The sequence below is a fragment of the Triturus cristatus genome, chromosome 2_1, assembly GCF_964204655.1.
Source record: "Triturus cristatus chromosome 2_1, aTriCri1.1, whole genome shotgun sequence".
In the NCBI taxonomy this organism is placed as follows: domain Eukaryota; kingdom Metazoa; phylum Chordata; class Amphibia; order Caudata; family Salamandridae; genus Triturus; species Triturus cristatus.
This window is the reverse complement of record NC_140581.1, coordinates 265,071,795-265,095,407: the sequence shown is the minus strand read 5'-3', so window position 1 is coordinate 265,095,407 and position 23,613 is coordinate 265,071,795. Positions and strand designations below refer to the sequence as shown.

The 23,613-nt window shown below is 43.8% G+C and overlaps 1 protein-coding gene across 1 annotated transcript in view; it reads right to left on the bottom strand.

Annotated features, from left to right (window-relative positions):
• The window catches only part of SPEF2 (sperm flagellar and cilia associated 2), a 1,083,747-nt gene that overhangs the window by 825,491 nt on the left and 234,643 nt on the right, over nt 1–23,613 (bottom strand). The window contains exon 12 of the mRNA XM_085631001.1: nt 6,243–6,373. Coding sequence (XP_085487127.1) covers nt 6,243–6,373 — 131 coding nt within the window. The remainder of the gene's footprint in view (nt 1–6,242; nt 6,374–23,613) is intronic.

Here is a 23,613-nt window from a genome sequence, read left to right as displayed (position 1 = left end):
CACAGGCAGATGTATCCATCATAAATTGCTGCACATGAAGGATTAGCGTCTGCTCATGCTGGTGTGGTGGCAACAGTTTCCTTACTACAAAAACGCTACTGGTGGCAGGGTCTTTATAAACAACCTAAACAATGTGTCCTTTGTTGTGACATTTATCAACAAATTAAAAGTTCATCTGTTGCCTGCCCATCGTAGACACCCCTTCTAGTCTTTAATTAAACACTCCAATGTGCCTATTTCGACCATTGCCGACCACTCCATTTGGATGGTGCATTTAAATATATTTGATAGGCTATTGGTTGATGTTATTGATTCCTATGAGTGTGGCCACAACGATTGGCTGATGCTCGAACTGTTAATAAAGATTAGCAAGTGTTTATTGGTACATATGCAGTAGCAGCATTCCACTTGGACCAGGGACTGGCCTTTGCCTCTAAGGCTTACCAGGATACAATGGGCAACCTTGGTGTTGCTATGAATTATTCCTTTACCCATCATCCTTAGGGAAATTTGATAGTGGAGTGGAAGAACCATGACTCAAAGCAGTCCTTAACAGCTAGAGTATAAGGCTCAGGGTTTAGTTGGATCCATCACCTGTATGGAGTTCAGAGAGCTTTAAATAATCTGCTGGAAGATCTTTGGGAGGTCAGACTCTCTATGAGGTCCTTTTTGGGGTCCAGATGTATGTTCCAGATCTTGATAACCCTGGCACAGTGGCGGCTTATAAGTACTCTGACATCAATGAACATTTTGCTTTCTTACAAGAATTCTAGGATGAGTGTTCAAATGTGAATTCTAAACGTTCTGCCACTGATGAAGTGAAGTGGCAACTGGCGACTTCTGGCTGGATTCCTAAAGTTGGGGATCTGTTCCATTGGATGACTACAGACAAAAATGAATTTGGTATGTCCTATTGTGCCTTGGTGCCTGTACTTGCTGTTCAAGCTACTCGAACTGTGATTTTGTCACCACTTGCTGGTTGTAAGTAGAAACAAGTTTCCATTGGTTTAATCAAGTTACACCATGTGACCAATCCTTCATAGTAGGCCAAGAGGGTATATGGGTACTTCCTTATCTCCTCTCCCTACCCTGCAAGAGATTCCTCTACATGCATTAAGCAGTTCTAATTTAATTACTCCCCAGTTGGGGTATTCTGATTCTGAGCTTGCACATGTGGCGATGTAGGTTTACAGCTTTCTACTATTGCTCCAGGCAATTAAATTATATATTATCAACCACCTTTGGAGGTACCTCACTTCCCTCCATTGCCTAATGAAGTCCCTGTTTTTGCATAGACTGCCTTTGGTTACTTTGCCGCTTTGATGATTATTCTACAGATTCGTCACATACTTTCTTGCATGTGCTATGGATTTGGTTGGAAAAAACGCATCTGATTCCTCCCTGGTCCTACCTATCAATTTGTCTATCACTGCTTATCTTTCTCATTTGGATTGCATTTGTTGCAGTGTTTCATCTACATTATCTCCCAGAACGTTTTCCAGAACTGGCAACAGCTGAAGTACTTACATCCCATTCTTTTTCACATAAGGTCTGAAAAAACTTCCCTCCTGTGGTTATTACTAAATTTCATGCCCATGATGGTATTGTTTGGGATAAGGTCCTCTCTGACATTTTTGGTCTCACAGAAACTTTACAAATTCATTATGTTTTTAAAATTGCTATGGATGTCATAATAACTCCAGGTTCGAATTCTAATGAATGGGATCTTGAGACAGTATCTAACATGCTATTTGCATTAGAATTCTATACAGTATTCGAAAATGAGGATTTGTATTTGAATTCTGCAAACTATGGTAAAATGTTTTGCTACCATCTTTATGATAAAAACTGTTTACACAGAGCAAGTTCACCACATGCTGTTTTTAGTTCTACAAAGTGGGAAACTGTCCGACACTGCCCAACATCCCCTGTAGGGAATCCCCATCAATATCAGAAGAAGTTCCCTTACTTTTCTAGTCATGTCCCCAAAAACCCGGTTTCATTTTATAATAGGCTTATGCCTACAAAGGCAAAGAAAAAGATGCTTACTTAATCTAAATTAATTGATTCTGATTAATTCATTTCCCAAATTGACTGTACTGGGTTATGATTACTGGAAAAACAATATCGATCTAATATCAATTTGGGGTACAAGACACTGACAGGTCCAGGGTATTGATGCTTTATTTCAGGCTTGTTTGATCACTCGACAAATGATATGAACAAAACAGTACAACAGACTATGGTGCTGATTATGATATGCGTCGGAAAGCCTCCGACCACAGGTCAAGCCCTTCCGACCCACATCCATAGTTTAAAGTCCGACAACCTAATTACAAAGAAGTCGGTCAGAGTTTAAACCGACCGGTCAAACCAACTGGCTTCCGACGGGCTCAAGGAGCCTGTCAGCCAGCTAGAAACCACTGCATAATCTCTTACGTAGGGACTATGATGTCGGTTTTCGATAGGCTTTCCATGTTGAGCTTTCCAACATGGAGAGCCTTTTGGAAAGGAACTTTGGGGGCCAAAGCAGGGCCCCCTTCTCTCCACGGCCTCTGGTTGTGGGCCAGGGTAGCACCTATTGCGCTCCCCTATAAATCCCTACACCGAGTGGCTGGCACCATGAGGTGCCTGCCACATGGTGCAGGGATTTACACAAACTCCTATTTCTCTAGGGGAGCTTGTGCTGCAGGAGGAAACTCCTCGCTGCCATAGAAAAATGGGAGTTTGCAACTGCACCATGTGCGGTCCCATCATAATACGGTGTGTAGAACCGCCGACCTATGGTCGTTTGGTTCCCACACTGAAACGGTGTCGGGAGAAGTTCATCTGGTGCTCTTCTGAGTGCCCACTAGACATATGCCTTGATATGCAATTGGTGCAGGTTAAGGATATGGATCTGCTGATGTATCAACTGAGGGTATGCCTCCAGTGTAGTCCTAAGTAATTACCGTTGCTGCAAGAGGCTTACTATGAGTTGCCTGCGTCACTTTGGATGAATGCTTCCGCTCAAAGATCCATGATGTCTGGCTGCTCCTCTGAGGCCACACTTCTGGCACCTCTGTCTTTGGGATCTGCTGAGGAGGCTGGTACTGACCAGGTTTGTTCTTTGGAACTTGCTCTTCAGGCTACTGTGGGTCTGTCATATGGGGATGCGGGTTCCCTCCATGACCCAAATGATTTTCTGGGTATGGTTGAATCTTTGGACCTACTGTCCTGTAGTAAGGACACCTCATCGATATACTCAGGATCAATGACTCTGACCAGTTGACTCCAGGACCAGTGGGTCTCCCCAAGGGCCAGTGAGGTTGCCCCCTTTGCACACCCTGACGACCAGTTAGGGGAAAGCCCTGGACTTGTATGCGCCCAGAAAACAAGATCAGGAGAGCTGGCACAGAGAGCCAGGAGAACCAGCTACTTGAGCATGACTTTGTAAGTGATAAGGATTGCTCACGGGTTATGGCTTTTTAAAGTTTGAAGACCTATGATCCCTCGTGCCTCGGTAGCGAGTGGGGCTCCACTGCTAGGCCAGTAAAATTCCCCTGGGGTGGGCGAAGTTTCCAAATACTGCCATAAGGGGCTACTTCTTTGCCCGGGTCCCCACCCCTGGCATTTTTCTGTTTTAGAGGGCCGGGACCCCATCCCGAAGCCCTGATGCAGCCAGGAAAAGAAAAACCTGAAAGTGCTTCCCGCGATGGTGGGAAGGGGGCCCAGGTCCCCATCCTTGACCCCGATGGTGTCAGGAGTGAGGGGGTAGTGCTGCATATACACTCTCCTGTGTGGCTGGCCCACCCCGCTCCACGTGACTGGGGGAACGAGAGTCCAGCCACAGTCAAACGCACCTGCCTGCAGGAGCGGGCTGGCCAGAAGAGTGCTGCAAGCTCAAGTGGCAGCATGCTGGAGTGCTGTCCATGAGGGGAGCCGGCAGGAACAGCCATGGGTGGGCTCATGGGTGGGCTCACTGGGCTGTTCCCCAACATGGGTCCATAAAGGTGGGGGGGTCTGGGTGGGACTGGGAACCCTTAAGTAAACAAAAAGGGGTGACACAAGTTCGCAAACAGAAAAGCAAAGGAAACCATGACCACAGCTCTCCCAGCTCAGCAGGAGAATTGATAATAAAATATTCACTGCTACCAAAGAAATGTCACATAATGCTCTGCAGGCTGGAACAAGGTTGACTTTTTTTGCCCTCAATCTGGATGATTCTCCCTTTGTGGTGGCTCCAGGACAGTGAGGTCCCCACCAGCAACTTTAGAAAGTGCACAGCCTTCCCTCAAAATGGACTTGAGGAGTCCCCGCCCTAAGTTGGGTGGGACTCAAAAACACTAACCTCCCCAGGATTGCCAGCATATTTGTAGTCACTCCCAAGGCTGGAGCTTTTGATCTAAAGGTGGGAGTGCTGTGCTCTCTAGTGGTTATATGTATGGTTACAGTCATGATAGCTTAAAAGACCTCAATGTGAGTAAACAGAGTGCACGTCTTGAAGTACCCTCTAGGGGCCAAGTGTATGGTTGAAATGCAATGTCATTATATTGTGATGCTCTCTTGGGGTTGCTCTTATAATTGCAGTCTGATGGTTAACAATGTATTAAAACTAAATTAACACAAGTTTTACTCATTATAAATGTTTTATTGGTTCATATAATGATTACTGCCCCCAATATTTGTTGGCATTAGTAAGTGCATTCATGCAGGATTATGATTTTTGACAGTTGCATTTAAGTACAAAATGATGACTAACATGTGGTTTGTTGCTCTTGAACCTTGACATAACCAATAGACTCACTTGATATGTTTGTGTGAGCACTTTCAGGAGTCAAAGGTGGTTATGCAATGTCATAAATGGTATTTTCTATCTGCTGATGTACATATTTGTAAATTATTCCATAGTATCTAGTGGTGTATGTTCTAAAGAAAAAGTACTGATGTTCAATCATTTATTGAGTGTTATTATTGCGTGCCAGTGAATGGTGTGTACCAGCTCACAATACCTCCTTTGAGTAGGCTTTGGATTGCTCTGCCTCGTTCCTTTAGAGAGTCAAGCGTTTCAATCGGGTTGATTGGTTCCCAGTAAGGTCAATTGTAGACCTATTACTCTTGCAGGCAACACAACTAATAGACCATTTCCTACAGTCTCCATTTTAGATTCCCCTTCTTTCGTTAACATCTCTTTCTCCTGGTGACTTTTTACACACTTTCTGCTACTGTGTCAATGTAATTAATGTGCATTTCTGATAAGCATTGACGCCCTATAGTCTGTACAGTTAGTTCCAGGGTCAAACACTAAGACCGCAATGCTATTGTTTCCTTTCTTTCTGTGCTTGTTAGGCGACACTTAATTTTAGCTAGAGAAAACCAAAAGAGCTGCTCTGTGCCTCTGCAACAGTGTGATAAGACAGTTTACTGTTATATAAACAGCTTCCGTGCTAAGGCTCAGTGAGAGGAGCACTTCAACATCAGGATTATCATGGAACTACTGTGACTGAGATGTAGTCCTGCTGACACCGACCTCCAACCTGCTAATAAAGATAACCCTTTAAACTTATCTGGCTTTTTGATACCTAAGAACAAGATATGGGGTTAAGCTATCCCAATTGATCTGGCTGAGGCTACTCCCACTATTCTCTCTTTAGTATAGTATTAGATACAGATAAGAGTAAACAAACATTAGTAGCAAGTAACATGGTTTAATTGTTCATATTTACCATTCTAATAATGCTGATTACAGTAATATGTCTCATCTTTATAATAATCGCAGCTCACACTTTCTTTGCAAGAATACGATAATTTCAATGAATGTTTGAAAATGCATTTTCCTATCTTTCTTGTGTTCACCTTCGGCATGCAAAAGTGACCAAGCAAAAGGGTTAGATCTGGTCCCACTGATTCTCTGGGAATCAGAGAGTTATGTTCCAGGGTGCCAATAACATCTCTTAACCTGGTCAGTTTAGGGGTGGATATGATACTGTGAGTTAGCCGAAACACGCCAACACTTACTGATAGTATATGTGGACTAATTCTCTATATTGTGAAGGTCGCTTTGGCCTAATCTGTAGTCCTGCTATATTTGTAGGAACCGTATAACAATACTAGATAGAGGTGGAGGAATTGAAAGCAAAGCAAAATCATCTGACAAAGTGCTTGTTCGGTGGCTTAGGCGAGGGTTAGGACAGAGATAATTTTTCCAAAACGTGGTGTACCATATCTATTTTGCACCATAGGTAAGCTGAAAATAGCCTTACATTCTGATTCTTGCCACTTCCATTCTGTTTTTGTTCTGTCTCAGTCTTTTCAGTTCCCGCCTCTTTGTCGCTGAAAGCCTGGATGGCCTCTTCAACCAAACGATCAACGTCGACCACATGAATGGAGAGAGCTAACAAAAATAGGGAACAGGGTTAATGCAGGCTTCAGTTTTACAGAGTATATGGACCATAAACATGCCACAATGCATCAGGAAAGGGGTTTCAACTAAGAAAGTGCAACTTTTTTTAAAACTAGTGAAGTTACTGATTTTCGACATGCGCAAAGTTTGCTAAACTGCTTAGCTGAAGTTCGCCTCCACCAGTGGAAGTTTTCCTGTAGATTGCAAGATAACTTCCACTCTAATCAAACGATGGCAAATGTACAATCTTACTCTTCAAGTTTACCTATTGTGATTCATTATATATATGAAATATATCATCCACAAGTTTGTCGTGGAGAACAAGCTGTCTGCAGATATGCAAGGCCTGATAAGGACAGGGACAGCCACCAACATCAGCCCTTCCAAAAATGGTATTTCCAGCCCCACATTATACCAAGAGCATTACTTTTCAGATTGAGATCAGGTAGGTTAATTCTATTTAAAAAAAGAAAATATGAAGAGCACACCGTGCATTTTGCAACACAATTTTCAACTGTGTTGGCTACAAGGAGTTGTAAAGCAGACCTAATAGCATATTCCGAAACTTCACAGTAAACAACAGTACCCAACATCAATATTTCTCAATCAAAGCAATTCATGCATGTGCTCAACTGAAAAAAAATAAGAATCACAAATCCTATAGAGAAAAAAAGCTATTTTTAAATATTGGGCCAGAAATAATTACCATCGCTCTTGAAGTTCAAGTTAACAGCACATCACGACTGATGGGCCCGAAAATGAGAAATGACATATAATGGCTAAAGTGCTGCCATCCTATGGTTTATTTTTCTAGAATAGAAGAGGCAACCCTGTAACCCAGGGGCCTGTGCTGGACATTTATTCAACAATTAAGTGGTCCCTATGGAGGAAGTGTAACCCTTGACTTCCACTGCAATAGTATTACAGCAGAGATAAAAGAAAACCTCTCAAATGAGTAAATTGCAGTTATGCGTTTAGTGCATTTATTTACACACATCTCATTTAAGAATATACAAATCAATTTTAACAGTATAATGAAGTACTTGTACAAGGTGTTCCTAAAAGGTGACGAGGCAGTGAAAGTGATATATGATGAATAAAAAGTGCATTTGTGCTATGCACATAAATATATACATGTGGCTGATAGGGACAAAAGAATGTTTGAAGTCAACACCTGTAAAATGAGTGTTGGAATCCACCATCAAACTATTAAAAACACACTCTAGATATGTTATCTGTCAATGTTTCCCCTGAGCATAGGTATTTAGAGCAGGGTCATCATCAGGATGCAAAATATATATCAGTGACATCAAAGGATTGGGGCAGAAAGTCCCATAATCGCGTGAATGTCAGACAATATATCCTGGAGCAACTTCAAAGTGGATGTTGGCATGCAAAGGATTGTGGCAAAAGAGTCACACAATTGTAAAAGTGTCAACCACTACTTCAAAGGACAACTTTGAAATGGGTATTTGCACACAAGGGATCGCACAGGTAAACCTGGATAAGTCCGTCTACCATGGTTTTACCTAAAATTAGAATGCAAACCGGTACGCAGCAGGGTGTACTGACAGATGCGTTTGCCATCCGAAATATAGAGAGAAGCCTTCCGTAGAGATGTGCTTCATATTATTCAGTTTATGTAAATGATAATGGGTCGTGCCGCCAATGCCCGGCTCCCAAATTGTATATTCTTAAATGAGATATGTATAAATAAATGCACTAAATGCATATTTAAAACTTACTCATTTGATAGTTTTTTTTCTATCCCTGGTGTAATACTATTGCCAGACTATGGTTTAGCACAGCCCATGTATATGAGTGGGGACAAAATAATTTAGAGTAATGCCCAAGATCTTTTAGTATGGTGCTAAAATAGTTCAATGTGTTTCATTAAAAATAATACTCAATATGCCCACCTGCCAGGAACAGAGTCTAGAGATGCCATCGCTCTTCAAAAAGCCAGAGAGACTGTTTGTGACAGATGTCAGTTATGGCCCCAGGCTGCTTCCCAGTGTGACAGAGTTGAGGCAGGTTACTAAAAACCCTGAGGTTATCTGTATCAGGCAGCAGGGCACGCAGCAGGGCGAGCCTCCATATTAAACACTTATTTGATCTTTGATTTCATATAGGACCAGTATTTAATGCATATATTGCCTGAGAACTCTGTATTTCACTCAGCAGCTCTTGTGTAATCCTCCCTTCTTTCCCTGGCTCTGGAATTTTTTTTGCAGTCCTTTGAGAGGGGACAGGGCACAGCCTACTCAGGTGTAAGTGAGAGGCTGTGCCTCCCTCCTCCCTCCTATCTCCCAGGATGGCCCATCAAGTCACACCTAAGCTCCCTTTGTGTGTAGCTGTCTAGATGGGTTACAGTGCACAAAGTCCAGCTGTCACCACCCCAGGCAAGTAATCAGAGACAGGCACCAAATGGCTCAAGAAAGAAAATGTACAATTTCTAAAAGTGCCATTTTCAGAACTGCAATTTAAAATCCCATTTCACCATAAATTGTGATTCTAAATTTTGATTGCAGTGACACCTGACTTAGGTCTAGGACCAGGAGGTCTGATCTCTTCCCAATTGAGAATTACACTTAAAATATGTAATAAGGTAATTCCAATGTTATCCTATGGGAGAGATAGGCATTGCAGAAGTGAAAAACAAATTTAAGTGTTTTTCACTACCAGGACATTTCCTACTTTTTAAATACACTTCACCCTGCCAATGGTGTCCAGAGCCTACCTTAGGGGTGAATTATATGTATTTAAAAGGAAGGCTTAGATTTGCCAAGAGGTTTAACTTGTGAGGTCGACATGGTACACACAGGCTCTCCAGTGGCAGGCCTGAGACATGGCTCAGGGGCTTCTGAAGTAGGTGGCAAAAATTACTACTGCAGGCCCACTAGTAAAATTTAATTTACAGACCCTGGGAACATGTAGTGCACGTTACTAGGGACTTATAAGTAAATTAAATATGTCATGTGACCAGAGACAGGCTACAGGCACAAAATGACTAAGGCAAGAAAATGCCAACTTCTTAAAAGTGGCATTTTCAGAATTTGAAATCCAACTACACTTATAAAATGTAATAAGGCAACTCCACTGTTATTCCTTGTGAAAGATAGACCTTGCAGTAGTGAAAAACTAATGAGTTTTTCAATACCAGGACTTGTAAAACCTTAAAGTACTCATGCTGCCCATAGGATATCCAGGGCCTACCTTAGGTGTGACATATAAGTAATAAAAAGGAAGGTTTGGGCCTGGGAAGTAGGTTAACTTCAGACAAACTTAAATGATGTAAGTGACGCACACCGCAAAAAATATTTCAGAAATAATTCCATGTGATGACAGCTCACCTAGTTTGACTGGTAAAGTGTGCTACACAGTGTATGGCATCACACAATTGAGTGGAACTCGAATCAAGAAGATTGTACCATACTGTGTGATTTTGTACCACATATGGAGTTAACCATACCATATGGTTTAATTCAATTGTAATCATTCATTAACAACTGATATGTGATACTATTTGTTTTGTGAAACAATGACGATATTCATGTATACACATTTTTGACTATGTGGTTCCTTTGTGAGTACATTGTTTAATGTTGTGTTATCCATGGTCAAGAATTGTCATATAATTGTCAAAGCATTTTTTTAGTAGTGCACACAGTGTCTTCAGGCAACTTTTTACTGGATCAATCACTCTATCAAGTAGGTTAACTTACCAGGTCACAATGGCAGTTTAAAACTGCACACACAGGCTCTGCAGTGGCAAGCCTGAGACAGGGCTACTTAAATGGGTGGCACAATTAGTGCTGCAAGCCCACTAGTTGCATTTGAGTTACGGGCCATGGGCACATGTAGTGCACTGTACTAGGGACTTATAAGTAAATCAAATATTCCAATTGTGGATAAACTAATGTTATTATGTTTTAAGTAAAAAGCACTGGCACTTTAGCACTGGTTAGCAGTGGTAAAGTGTCTAGAGTCCTAGAGACAACAAAATTGAAGTCAGCACAACAGTCAAAAACAGAAGGTCAGAGGGTCAGGCGAACCATGCCAACGATGCCCGGTCTAACAATATTGATTCCATTAAAAAGTTTGATAAAAACCACAAGGAGTTGACCCTGCCTCCTGACACGTAAGTTATGTGAACGCAGACGCTGCCGTGCTTGTGCCCACCCACCTGCCTGCTCCAGATGAGCTGTCAGCAAAGCCAGACTGCCGATACTCCCCGCATCACCTGTAATGCTTGGTCACAGTTGGATTCGATTGTGCCAGGATACAACCTGACCCATTTCACGCTCATCATAGCAGCTTCCCCAATCCAACTATAGCTCCTGGGACACCCCAGCGTTGGGTGTACGAAGGGGGTGGGTCGGGTTAATACGCCAGTAAAAGGCAGACCAGATCCTTGCCAGAGCCCCACGGTCCAAAGTGCTGCTACTGTGCCTGCTCAATTCAGGTAGCCGAGAAGAGTTTGGCATGCAGCAGAGCAAGCGTGTGGTTCATGGGAGACAAAGTTGGAATCTGGGATTTACCTACTTTGGTCTATAGAAGGAGTAAAGCAAAGCCCCCAGCACTAAGAAAACATGAGACTTTTGGGTTGGATTTGGATTCAGAAAAAGAGTCTTGGAGGAAAGAAAGGGTGGAGGTGGAGACAGCCACACAAGCTACAGGGCTCAGGGCCTCCGTCTAGGCCACACTCTTCCCAGCAGCTTCGCCACATCGCCGCTCCGCTTCAGTGCAGAGCCTCCCCTGAAGCAGGGTTCGCGCCAGCAGCCATCCCATCTCCGCAGTTGGTTTCACGCTAGCCCGCTGCACCGGAGTGCCTTTTTTCTCCCCCTCGCCTCCTGGTTACAGGTTGTGCCCCATTGTATCTTAGCCTGTCCCTGTGCATTTTATTTCTGTATTCTGTATTGTACCTCTGCCTCATTGTTACCTTCAGCTCAGTTTTTCGCTTGTTGTTGTCTTCCTGCTGCTGTTGCCCCCTGGCCCCTCCCACAGACACAGTCCCCACTCCCACCTCTCTACCTCTGGTCCTGCCCCCTCCCCTACTTAATGGAGACCGCTGTGTGCAGCAGGTGTGCCAGTGGTGCGCCGAAGGTGCTCCAAAGGCAAGTCCATCTGCGCCCGTCCGCATCCGGACTGTGACCAGCGCCAGGATCCCTGGCCCCCACGAGCACCACAATGCCAGATGCCGCTACGACGCCAACCTCCTCCACAAACTCAACGCCGGCCGATCCACCGCCTGCTTCCAGGCCACCCCGAAGCACACCTACAGACCATTCACCTGCCAAAACTGCAGCTTCACCAGACAGCGTACACCAGCACCCCCCACCAAGGCAGGCAACAACCACCTCAGATGCATACTACTTAACACCCACTTCGCGCACAGGCACGCTGCTGAACTCTGGGACCTGCTCGACTCAGCCTCCCCAGACGTCGCTTTCCTGATGGAGACCTGGATGAACACCTCATCAGCACTCGACGTTGCCATAGCCATCCCGGATGGCTACAAGATCACCCGCAGGGACTGCACCAACAGACCGGGAGAAGGAGTCTCCATCGTCCACAGAAATACCCTCAGAATCTCAACCAACACCGATGACACCCTCAGCACCGCCAAACACCTGCACCTCCAGATCCACATCAATTCCAACACCACCCTCAGAGGAACCCTTGTGTACAGACCCCCCGGACCATGGTCACAGTTTATCGTCTCCATCACAGACGCCGTCTCCTCGCACGCTCTTGCCTCCACAGACTACATCCTCCTCGTAGACTTGAACTTCCATCTCGAGAACACCAACGACAGCAACTCCACCAAACTACTGGACAACCTCACCAACCTCGGCTTCAAACAGCTTGTCACGACACCCACCCACTCCGCTGGACACACACTCGACCCCATTTTCTCCGCCAGCAGCCACGTCTCCGTCAGCCACATCACCGAACTACACTGGACCGACCACCACTGCATCCACTTCTCCTACATGAAAACCACTGCACACAACCACCAGCAAAGAATCCCCCACCGCAGCTGGAACAAGGTCACCGAAGACCAGTTAATCGCCACCCTCGCCCGAGACCCACCAACCGACCATACCAACACTGAAACAGCCGCCCTCAACCTCAGGCAATGGATCGACGACTGCGCCAACACTCTCACCCCGGTCAAGAAACCCTCAAACAGACGCACCGAAAGAAGAGCCATCTGGTTCACCGCCGACCTCTAGACATCCAAGCAGACCCACCGAAGACTAGAGAAGCAATGGCGCCACGAGCAAACACCGGACAACCATGCAGCCCTCAAGAACACCAGCCGCGGACACCACCAACTCATTTGAACGGCCAAAAGGACCTCCTTCAAAGAACGCATCGACAACAACGTACACAACAGCAAAGAGCTCTTCAACATCGTGAAGGAACTCGCCAACCCCAGCTCCAACGACATCCCACCGTCACAAGACCTCTGCGACTCTCAAGCAACCTTCTTCCACTGCAAGATTGCAGACATCCATGACAGCTTCAACTCCCAGACCTCTCCAACAGCAGCCGACACCCCAGACTCACTGCCCCCAGTCACACCGACTGCCTGACCTCCTGGAACCACGTCAATGATGAAGACGTCATCAAGACCATAAATACCAACCACTCCGGCTCACCATCAGACCCCTGCCCCCATCACATCTTCAACAAAGCGAGCTCCATCATCGCACCCCAACTCCGCAAGATCTTCAACAGCTCATGCGAGACCGACACCTTCCCAGAAAGTTGGAAACACGCAGAGATCAACGCCCTACTCAAGAAACCCAAAGCAGACCCAAAGGACCTCAAGAACTTCCGGCCCATCTCCCTGCATCCGTTCCCGGCGAAAGTCATCGAGAAGATCTTCAACAGACAACTGACCCAATTCCTCGAAGAGAACAACACCTTGGACTCATCCCAATCTGGATTCCGCAGCAACCACAGAACCGAAACTGCCCTCATCGCCGTCACTGACAACATCAGGGCCCTGCTGGACAACGGCGAAGCCGCGGCACTCATCCTCCTGGACCTCTCGCCCGCCTTCGACACTGTCTGCCACCACACCCTTCGCACACACCTCTACAACGCAGGGATCCACGACAAAGCCCTGGACTGGATCACCTCCTTCCTCACTAACAGAACCCAGAGAGTACGCCTCCCTGCATTCCGATCCGAAGCCACCAAGATCACTTGTGGCGTACCCCAAGGATCATCCCTCAGCCCAACCATCTTCAACGTCTACATGTCACCGCTCACCAACATCGTCCGATCGCACGACTTCAACATAATCTCATATGCCGACGACACCCAGATGATCCTCTCCCTCACCAAACACCCCGCCACCACCAAAACAAACTTCCACGAAGGGATGAAGGCCGTCGCTGAATGGATGAAGAGTAGTCGCCTGAAACTGAACTCGGACAAGACGGAGGTCCTCATCCTCGGCTCCACCGCCTGGAACGGCTCCTGGTGGCCGGCCTCGCTGGGAACTACGCCGACCATGCACGCAACCTGGGGTTCGTCCTGGACTCTTCGCTGTCAATGACCCAACAAGTCAACGCCGTCTCTTCCTCCTGCTTTAACACCCTCCGTATGCTTCGCAAGGTCTACAGATGGATCCCCACCGGAACCAGAAGAACAGTCACCCAAGCCCTCATCACCAGCAGGCTGGACTACGGCAATTCCCTCTACGCAGGAACCATGGCCAAACTCCAGAAGAGACTCCAACGTATACAGAATGCCCCGCCACAGCCACATCACCGCCCACCATGACGCCGGACCAGCATACCTCAACAAGCGACTCACCTTCTACACCCCTAACCACCAGCTCCGCTCCGCTCCGCTGACCTTTCCCTTGCCACCGTCCCGCGCATCCACCGAACAACCACCGGCGGCATATCCTTCTCCCACCTCGCCGCCAAGACATGGACCACCCTCCCCATCCACCTTCAGGAGACTCCTCAAGACCTGGCTGTTCGATCAGTAGCTGCACCCCCGCCTCCTCCCTCAGCACCTTGAGACCCTCACGGGTGAGTAGCGCGCTTTACAAATGATTGATTGATTGAGCAAGAGACATTGTGGATAACCAGGAAACGAGGATGGACCCACATATCACCCTGGTGCAGGCAACCGTAGGACCTGAAATAGGGGGCCGAGAAAGAAGGAGACAGCGGAACAGGGGTGTAATAAAACTGTCAGGGAACTTGGTTATCGGCACCATAACCTGCAAGCAAATCAGCAGGATAAACATTTTTAGTAAAAAAAAGAGACCCAGTGCAGTACCCATAAGAATGCCCCAGATAGAAGGAAAACTCGCCAAGGTCTGAAAAACCAACAACAGAAGGGTGAAACAACCGTGGCAGGAAATAAGTCCTTAGTATGGAATTAGGTGGCACAAAAAGATGTAGTAAAGAATACCTCATGAAGAAGTGGAAAGAAGAATAACCCCATAATAGCCCTGCACACAGTGGGAATGGTGGTCATTAGCAACTAAATCAATTAAGGGCTTTGTGGGTAAACATTTTTAAAAAAGGCAAGCACAATCTGATGCATCACTTCTAAGAGAGAGGGAAACTGATGGCGTGGGGAATGAAAGTCGCCGGTCACTGGACCTGAGTTTTCCCCCTATAAATAATTTTGATCTAATAGAATGTAATCAGTTCTCACTAGAGCGAAGACTGTCCTCATCTACCTTGTTGTTTTCGCTAATAGATAATACGGTGATGCAAGAAGTGGAGTCCGAAAGTACAAAGGATCTAGACAGCAAAGGGGAGCAGAAGTGAGCTTGGCAATATGCAAATCAGGATCAGACCATGTCATTGACAGATGAAGAAAAAGGTGTATCTGTACAAAATTCTATTCTAAACCTGGAGGCCTCAGCATCTTTGTCTGCCTCAATGTTGGACATAATGTTAATCCTGCAAAAAACTTCAAAAGGTATATTAGATGTGACAGTGGTGAACAATGACCTTTTAAAATCACAGAGGATTCAACTTCAAATCATCGCTGGTGATCCAGCGGATTACCAACCTCAGGTACTCAAACACCATATACTCACCTGGGCCCAAAAACACACACGTTCACATAGGCTAGTAAATTCCGCTGAGGGTCAATTTTTGTAAATGATTTATAAGATTAGTTACCTGTCATTCTTTAGCTAATCTTTTACTGTTCAAAAAGTTCTTTCCTCTAGCAAACGGACCTATTAGTTGGAACTAGTTGACGGTGAAATGACATAAAGTGAATTTCCTTTCTATATTTGAAATAACCACAGACTCGCTAGAAGTTTTAAATGTTTATCTAGTTAAATTCATGTAAGCCAAATTCTAAATTACAGTATGAACTCCGTTTCTCCAAGGAAGGAAAAGTCAATTAATCCAATAATGAGTCATCTATATTAAACGAGATTTCACAATGACAGTACTCAGAAAGGAGAGGATAGAGAGAGCAGTACAAGGACATACTACACAGAAGTATATTTACCTAGAACGGTGTGGAAACCAACCCCTTGGCCAAGGAGCTGGAAAGGGTTCTTCTTCAGCATTCGCTCAGCTCTCGGACAGCATTCCGGTCTCTAAGCATTCTAGTCTTGCTGCAATCTCTGTTCTAACTAAACTACCTCAATTATACCTTTCTAATGCCATCTACCACCCATTAATGTTTCGACTTCATGAAACTCCTATTTCTGATTGGACAGGCAAGGGGGAGATGTTCATTACACCATGCTAAGTTTTAATAATTTTCTTTGGTTCTTTGTTTAATATTCCCGCTCCATAATTTTTATACACAGATTTTTATTTCCCACCCGTATTCACATCTTTATCAAACAAAAGTATACATATGACATTCATTTCTATTCAACATTCAGAATGTCCAGCAGGTTCCCAGGACATGTTACAAAGATGGCCTTGGGCCGGATTCAGGAACGACATCATGGCGTCTTGGCTTGTTATTCCTGCGCCTGCGTGAAAGTCACATGTATTATGGACATCTGTTTCACTCGGAGGCCCAAATACAAACTGGTAGAGAGGTCAGAAAGAAACATATTAAATTCAAAATAAAATAATTTCACTGTATACCACCTATCTCTATTCTAATCCCATTTACTTATAATAGCTCTCCCCGCATTAGCATTTAGTAAATAGCTTGTTTTAGTTTCAGCAAAGCAGATGCTTAGCATGTGAGCCTTCAAGCGGCCATTTTAGATGCGCCTGCGCAGGTGCAAAAAATTCCCTCCAAGCGTTAGACCGCCATTCTGCGTAGATGCAATTGACGCATGCGTAGTACAATTTCCCGCTGTAAAGTTTTACTCGGGTTACTTGTTAGTAAGACACGGAAGCAAGCTTCATCTTGCTAAAATATGTAATGTGGTGCATATTAATTTATACAATACTCTACTAATACAGTGTTATGAGTTATATGAGAGGATTGTATCCGAGCAAGTCTCTTTTATACGAGTCCTTGCTCCATCACTGGGGAACTAAAACAAATAAATGACCATATGCCGACTTTAGTGAGGCCTGACGATGAAAATAAGAAATGCATGGCCAATAAAGATAGAAGAGAGGGAGAAGCTGCTTTATCTCAAGAGGAAGGGTTTACAACTGTATACGTTTCTAAACGCCCAAAGTTGATAAAGAAATGGAGAGAACCCACTATGTACAGGCAGTATATTCCTTGTATTAAAAGAATTAGAAAAGGCTAAGGGAGGGGTGTAGTGAAATGGAAAAAGGTGAGGGAGCCCATAAATACTCCTAGAATGAGAAAACAAATAGATATATTTTTAAAAGGAAACCCCAAAGAATCACACAAAAGGGATCTAACAACTTGTACTTGGAAGAAGAATTAGGAAGGCGAGCCTCAGATAGTGATAATGGGAACAATTATTACCAAGCCTTAAACAGGAAAGAGCTTGGAAATGCCAAAAAGGAGATAACAAGAGTAGGAAATAGAGGCTCTGGCAAATCAAGGCAGGTAATACAAAAAAGAGATAGTAAAAAAGCAAAGAGTGATACCAGCCTGAAAGGTGCTAGGATGCTTGTTTCCAGTTCAGGGAGGACCTGGCCTGGCAGTTCGGGTTGAACTGTTCCTATGGGGCACAGGGTAAAGACTGATTTGCATATGGCTGGGTCCAAACTGGAATGGCATGGTGAGCAAAAAAACAATGGATTTAGGCCCAGATCTCTGTACTGGGGTGAATGTATGACATTGTTCTGCATTCTGTCCATCAACAGTTCTTTTTGCATTTGTCACCCTGAGTGGGACGGGTATGCTCAGACGTGAGTCCCGTGCTCTCCATGCCACTGGAATCAAGCTATCCTGGCTGAAGAGGGGTGAAACCCCGAAACCGGTCCTAGGATGCTTGTTTCCAGTTCAGGGAGGACCTGGCCTGGCAGTTCGGGCTGGACTGTTCCCATGGGGCAAAGGGTCAAGACTGATTTGCATATGGCTGGGTCCAAACTGGAATGGCGAGCAAAAAAACGATGGATTTAGGCCCAGATCTCTGTACTGGGGTGAATGTATGACATTGTTCTGCATTCTGTCCATCAACAGTTCTTTTTGCATTAGAACACCAGCAAAGAAGAGGTGGGAAACAAAAAAGTATGAGTGTATCTAGAGTCCTTACAAAAAGAAAAAAGGGAAAAGAGTAAATAAGTTAGTCCCCCTGAATCACTCACAGCTGTTATTTTCCTTCTCAAAAGTCTCCAGCCTGAGAGCAGTTGAGTAAAATGGTCTAAGACAAGTGTGATTTACAAACAACAACACAGGAAATGAAGTCACAAAGGTATTGTTTACTTAGGAGTCGTTAAGACAACACTTGAACAGGCGTAAAATGAGGTGTTAAGGTGAGGTATTAAATTTGTACCTGAAACAAAATACGAGAAACAGGAATACATGAAGCAGGTTACAATAATGAAACCTTTTTTAAAACTTCACGCAAAGTTGGGTCCTGGGCAAATTACATTGATTGAACAAAATAACATGAATAGAACACAAATAGATGACAGTAAGATGGAAGATCTAAAAATAATGGTTCCATATCTTAGCCCTGAAGACTTTTGGAGGGACAGGAGTTGTGAGAGTAGATATGCAGCTCTATCCTCACCAGTCAACAGAGAGGCCGGGTAGCTGAGTGATATTGATTAGGATAAAGTGTGGTTGCACAGCCTAGGGATTCTATCATAGAATATTAATGAATTTGGGAAAATGTCACACTCAGAAATATTTAAAGAGATAACAGAAGAATATGAGATTATATACAGGAAACCTGGCTGTGCAATGAAATACGGGCAATTGATGGGTTTCTGCAGGTAAACAGAACAGCAAAGAAGAGGCAATATGGGCGACTATCTGGGAGGCAAATAATACTAAAATCCACCAAGTTAGCAAGGAACGTATCACCAATAAAAGTAAAATGCCACAGGATTCTGGCATGTAGAGTACACCTATACCAGGCATACACTGGATATGATGGTGTGCTAACAAGCAAGGTTTACATCCAGGGGGGAATGCGGTAGAGTACAGGTCTTAATTAAGGAGAATTAAGGAAGATGTGGAATATATTTGTACAAACTTTCCCAAAGATATGATTATTTTGCTGGGAACTTTTAACCAAAGATTGGATCCAAGAAAGACTGACCCCTTATTTAAAGAGATATTGTCATCTTATAACAATAACAATGCTAGTTTCCCTGTAAAGACGTTAGCTACACATGATATTGCACTAGGAACATTTTTGGGATCAAAGGGAATGTTTTGTATAAATGGTCACACAAATTCTCACCGGCCCACGTGTTAGACATATAAAAATGGGTTACAACTATGTCCAATCAATTGTATCTTTAGGCAGGGTTGACTTTTTGACAAGATTTGAAGGTTCCTGGTAGCACAAACAGAAGGAAGTTACCATTACCCCCTATAGCTGAAAATAATTATGGGGTAAATAAGATTAGAGATATGGTTCTCCCTCTACACATAGAACACGCTAAGTGTCTCACTACTAGGATCACAGAGAAACATCTGGTGGAACTGGCAAATTACCAACGGAGCCAAGACTTGACACAAGTTCCTGCCTACCACATAAATTGGTATGAGAATACAATTAACCAAGTAGTTTATTTCTTAAAAGTATATTTAAACACTAACCGTAAGAATCAGAAAAGGGCGCAGGCCATTACTAGGAAAGCTAATAATTAGTTTGACAAGGACTGCAGAGAATTTAAACATCAGATTAGGAAAGGGGAGAAAAATCTTTTTAAAAAGTTTGATTATGAAGCCCATGCCTGCCTTCAGAATACCAAGGGAAAATACTATTCTGATCACTAATCAAAGATAGCTGCTGGAAAAACATGCTAGAAGCTATCGAAACAAAAAATGTTAAAAACTTCTGGAAGTTTGAGAAGCTAGGCTCAGGCAAGGAGATGGGGTCAAAGAAATGTGTGGTGGTCGAAGAATCATGGGTAGAACATCTAAGAGAAATTTATGGAGCGGGATTGGAGGCTGAGAGAATGAGCCTAGTAGATTGGAATGGGGCGATGAGGATATCAGAGCCCAGTTCTCCCTGCGTAAAATTAAAGACATAATTTTGACCCTGAATTTGTCAAGAGCAACTGGGCCAGATAATCTCCCTGCGCAGTAGGATCTGAAGCAGAGGGACAGTTTAATCTGCTACTTCGTAGACTTCCGTGCCGCCTTCGATTATGTTGATTGGAATTGTTTGTGGCAAGACAAGACTTTCCTAACATCCTACTGACAAAAATAAAGGAACTGCACTTACACAACTGGGCGCAAGTAATTATTGACACAGTTTGAGTCAGAAAATCCCACTTATTAGCAGTAGCAACGGGCATCAGCCTCAAAATGAATAGCAAACATATAGCATTCCTCCGGACAATTTTGTTATTATGGATCTGACAGAAACAGGCCTACAAAGGAAACTGAATACATTCATGGAATACTGCAATAATAACAAGTTAGTGGCATACATGGAAAAGACTAAGGTGATGGGCTTTGGCAAAAAATCTGTAAACTTTGAATGGTACTTAGGACCCATGAAATTGGAAACCATGAATAAATATAAGTATGCAGGGGTTTGGTTCGAGTCCAGAATTATGAGGCATGATCATATTGAATTGCTTACAGTTAGAGCCTTAGCTTCAATAAGTGGTCTGAAAAAATTCAACAGAGATTATGGAATTAGGGGCCAGATGTATGACCATTTTTGCATGCGTAAACGGGTTTACGAACCCGTTTGCGCATGCAAAAACAGCATGCGCCAGGTACAAAGCCTATTTAATGAGTCGCAATGTATTTGCAACTCGCTTAATAGGTTTTGCGACTCGCTATTAGTAAGGGGCGTTCCCTTCCTAATGACATGGAGTCAACTGGCATATGCCAAGGTGGTTAGAATCTGACTACATTACAGGAGATGAGCAGAAGTTATCACTAGAGTATAAAAATGAGAGTATGTACAGTGAACTCAATTGGACTAAGGGCGTCAGGAAAACCTGGAGGAAATATGTAGGATGCTAGGTCTAAGTATAGGTCAACCGAATCTGCAAATAGATACAGCAAAGAGCAAACTCAGCGCTTTAATAAAGAATAAAGCCAGAGAGTGTGATATGAATTATTTAAAAGGGAAGTCCTCTTTCCAATGTTATACTTAACTCATGGCAAAGTGAGGCGTGGTTACGCTATGAGGACTCCCTACCAAATCATAGGTTCAGATCTGAATTAATAAGGTTGAGAACAAGTAGTAATCCATGCCATAGTAATAACAAGGTAAAAATAGTAATGATGGATGTATTTGGCAAATGTAGCTGTGTATTGATCATAAAGTGTGACAGCCTGCCTATTCCCATGGATTGTTTAAAATTTCAGACCCTTCGGAAAACCATTTTACGGCTCCTTTTTTAAAAATACAGCATCCGAGAACGTGTGCAAGCAGTGGCACTTTTAACAGACATGCAATATTTGAATGTGACTTTTGCCATAGGGAGATTTGTGGTTGCTGGTAAAGAGATTCTAAAAGATTTAATTGTTTTTATATCTATTATTTTAGAGAACGTTTGATCCGTCAAAGGAATTGTATTAAGAGATGTTATTTGTACACACATGTATTATGATGATTATTTGTAATAATGTTGTTACATAAATTATATGAGGAGATTTAATCTGTACATAAATGTTTTGGATTGTTTAGCCCTCATTTTGACTGACCGACTGACTGATAAAAAACCGAATTGTAAAATACATTGCAATGCTAGTTTCCATCTTACCCTGTATGTGAAGCATGTACTATTTCAAAATATAAATGGGGCCCTTCACGGGTTTCGCCTACAGACAGCTGTCTGTTAGCACACTCATTCTATACAACAAAGACCTATTGTGGGCGTTGTCTCGACCCTATACTCATAATGAAATGGCTTTTTTGTCTATCTCAGTTCCTTCCTCCTGATTCAATAGCTTGCCTCCCTATTCTTCCATTTGCCCCTCACAAGGAGCATTTTGGTCTTACTGTGTTTTGATCGGAGACGTTGTATCGTTCCACTGCGGTGTAAGAATCTTCCATCGATGTGTGCGGGGACTGCTTTTATTATGAACCCACCGGTGGCTACTTAATAGCCCACCAGTGGCTACTTGCTCTCTAGCATCCTAGTAGTCTCACCACCATTCACCATAGTATCAGAGGGTGGTCATCTTAAATGGCTTTAAAAGAATTACATGATGCATTTCTTTCTCTGTGAATGTATGATGTCCAACTGGACTTATTTTCTTATGCTATAAGAAACATAATTCAGAGATACGCAGTGCACAACACAAGCACCAACTATGCATCAGAGCGCTCCAAAACTGTATTAACTGACAAGAATATAGAAATTTCTGTAGGTAGGATTCATTTTGACAATACTATCTTATGGACTCTTTATCTTTCACTGCATCATCTGGGGTTTTGAACCTTAAAATCCTGTTTTTATTTTCGTTTAATATTTAAACTTGAGCACTTGTAGCTTTCCTTATTTAATTCATGGTTTCCTTTTTATGCATGTCCTGGTTTCCTAGTGGGTTTCCGGAGGCAGAAAAAGATTTTTTTAATATCCAGAAGAACTGACCATCCAGATTCTCATGGAAACGTAGGTTTGGCACAAACTATTTCAATATCAGTGTGGTCCAAATTACCCGATTCCAACCCACCTCTACGCTTGGAGCACAATATTTTGCTTTACCTCTTACTCATTTGGTCTCCTTAACTAATCCTTGTTTCATGATTCTTACATGCGCCTCTCTTACAGCAACCCCGTAACCCACCATTATTTTCTTCCTTTCAATTCACCACTGCCTTGCTTCTCTCTTTCATCCACCCTCTTTCACTCTTTAGTCCGTTCTAGCCTTTTTTATTTTTCCCTGCTTCATTGCCTTATCTTATCTTATCTTAATTGCAATTTGTAAAGCGCACTGACGCCAAGGCTTCCTGGCGCTGAAAGACAGAGTAGATGAGGGGAAGCAAGAGTAGCGGAATTCTAGGTGTGAAGAGGGAAAAGGTAAGTCTTAAGTAGTTTTCTAAAGTTCATGCGAGAAGAGGAGGATTTGATAGAGAGAGGGAGGAGGTTCCAAAGTCCAGGGGCTAGGTAAGAGAACCGGCGACCGCCAAGTTTCTTGGTTCTAATTTTGGGGGTGGCTAGCAGGTGGCGATGTGCAGATCGGAGGTCACGCTGTGGACAGTAGGGACGGATAAGAGATTTTACAAACACAGGGCCGGAGCAGTGAAGGGTTTTGAAAGTAAGACATGCCACCTTGAAAGCTGCCCTTTGGTCTATTGGGAGCCAATGAAGACTGTGAAGTAGGGGTTTGGCTGACTGCCATCTGGGGTTATTAAAAATTAAGCGGGCCGCTTGGTTCTGGACAACTTGGAGACGATGTGTCAGGGATGATGGGAGGCCGTGGTAGATAGAGTTAGAGAAGTCCAGACGGGAGAGCACAAGTGAGATGACAACTTGGGTAAGTGCAGCGGGGGGAAGTAAGTGACGAACTTTGCGAATCTTCCGAAGCTGGTACATGCAGGAAGATATTACCGAACCCACCTGAGCTCTGAGAGAAAGTTCAGCGTCAATGATCACTCCCAGACTCTTTACTGCTTTCACCGGGATTGGGGGGGAGCCTAGCTCCGGGGGCCAGAACTGCGGGCCCCAGTAAGCGTGACT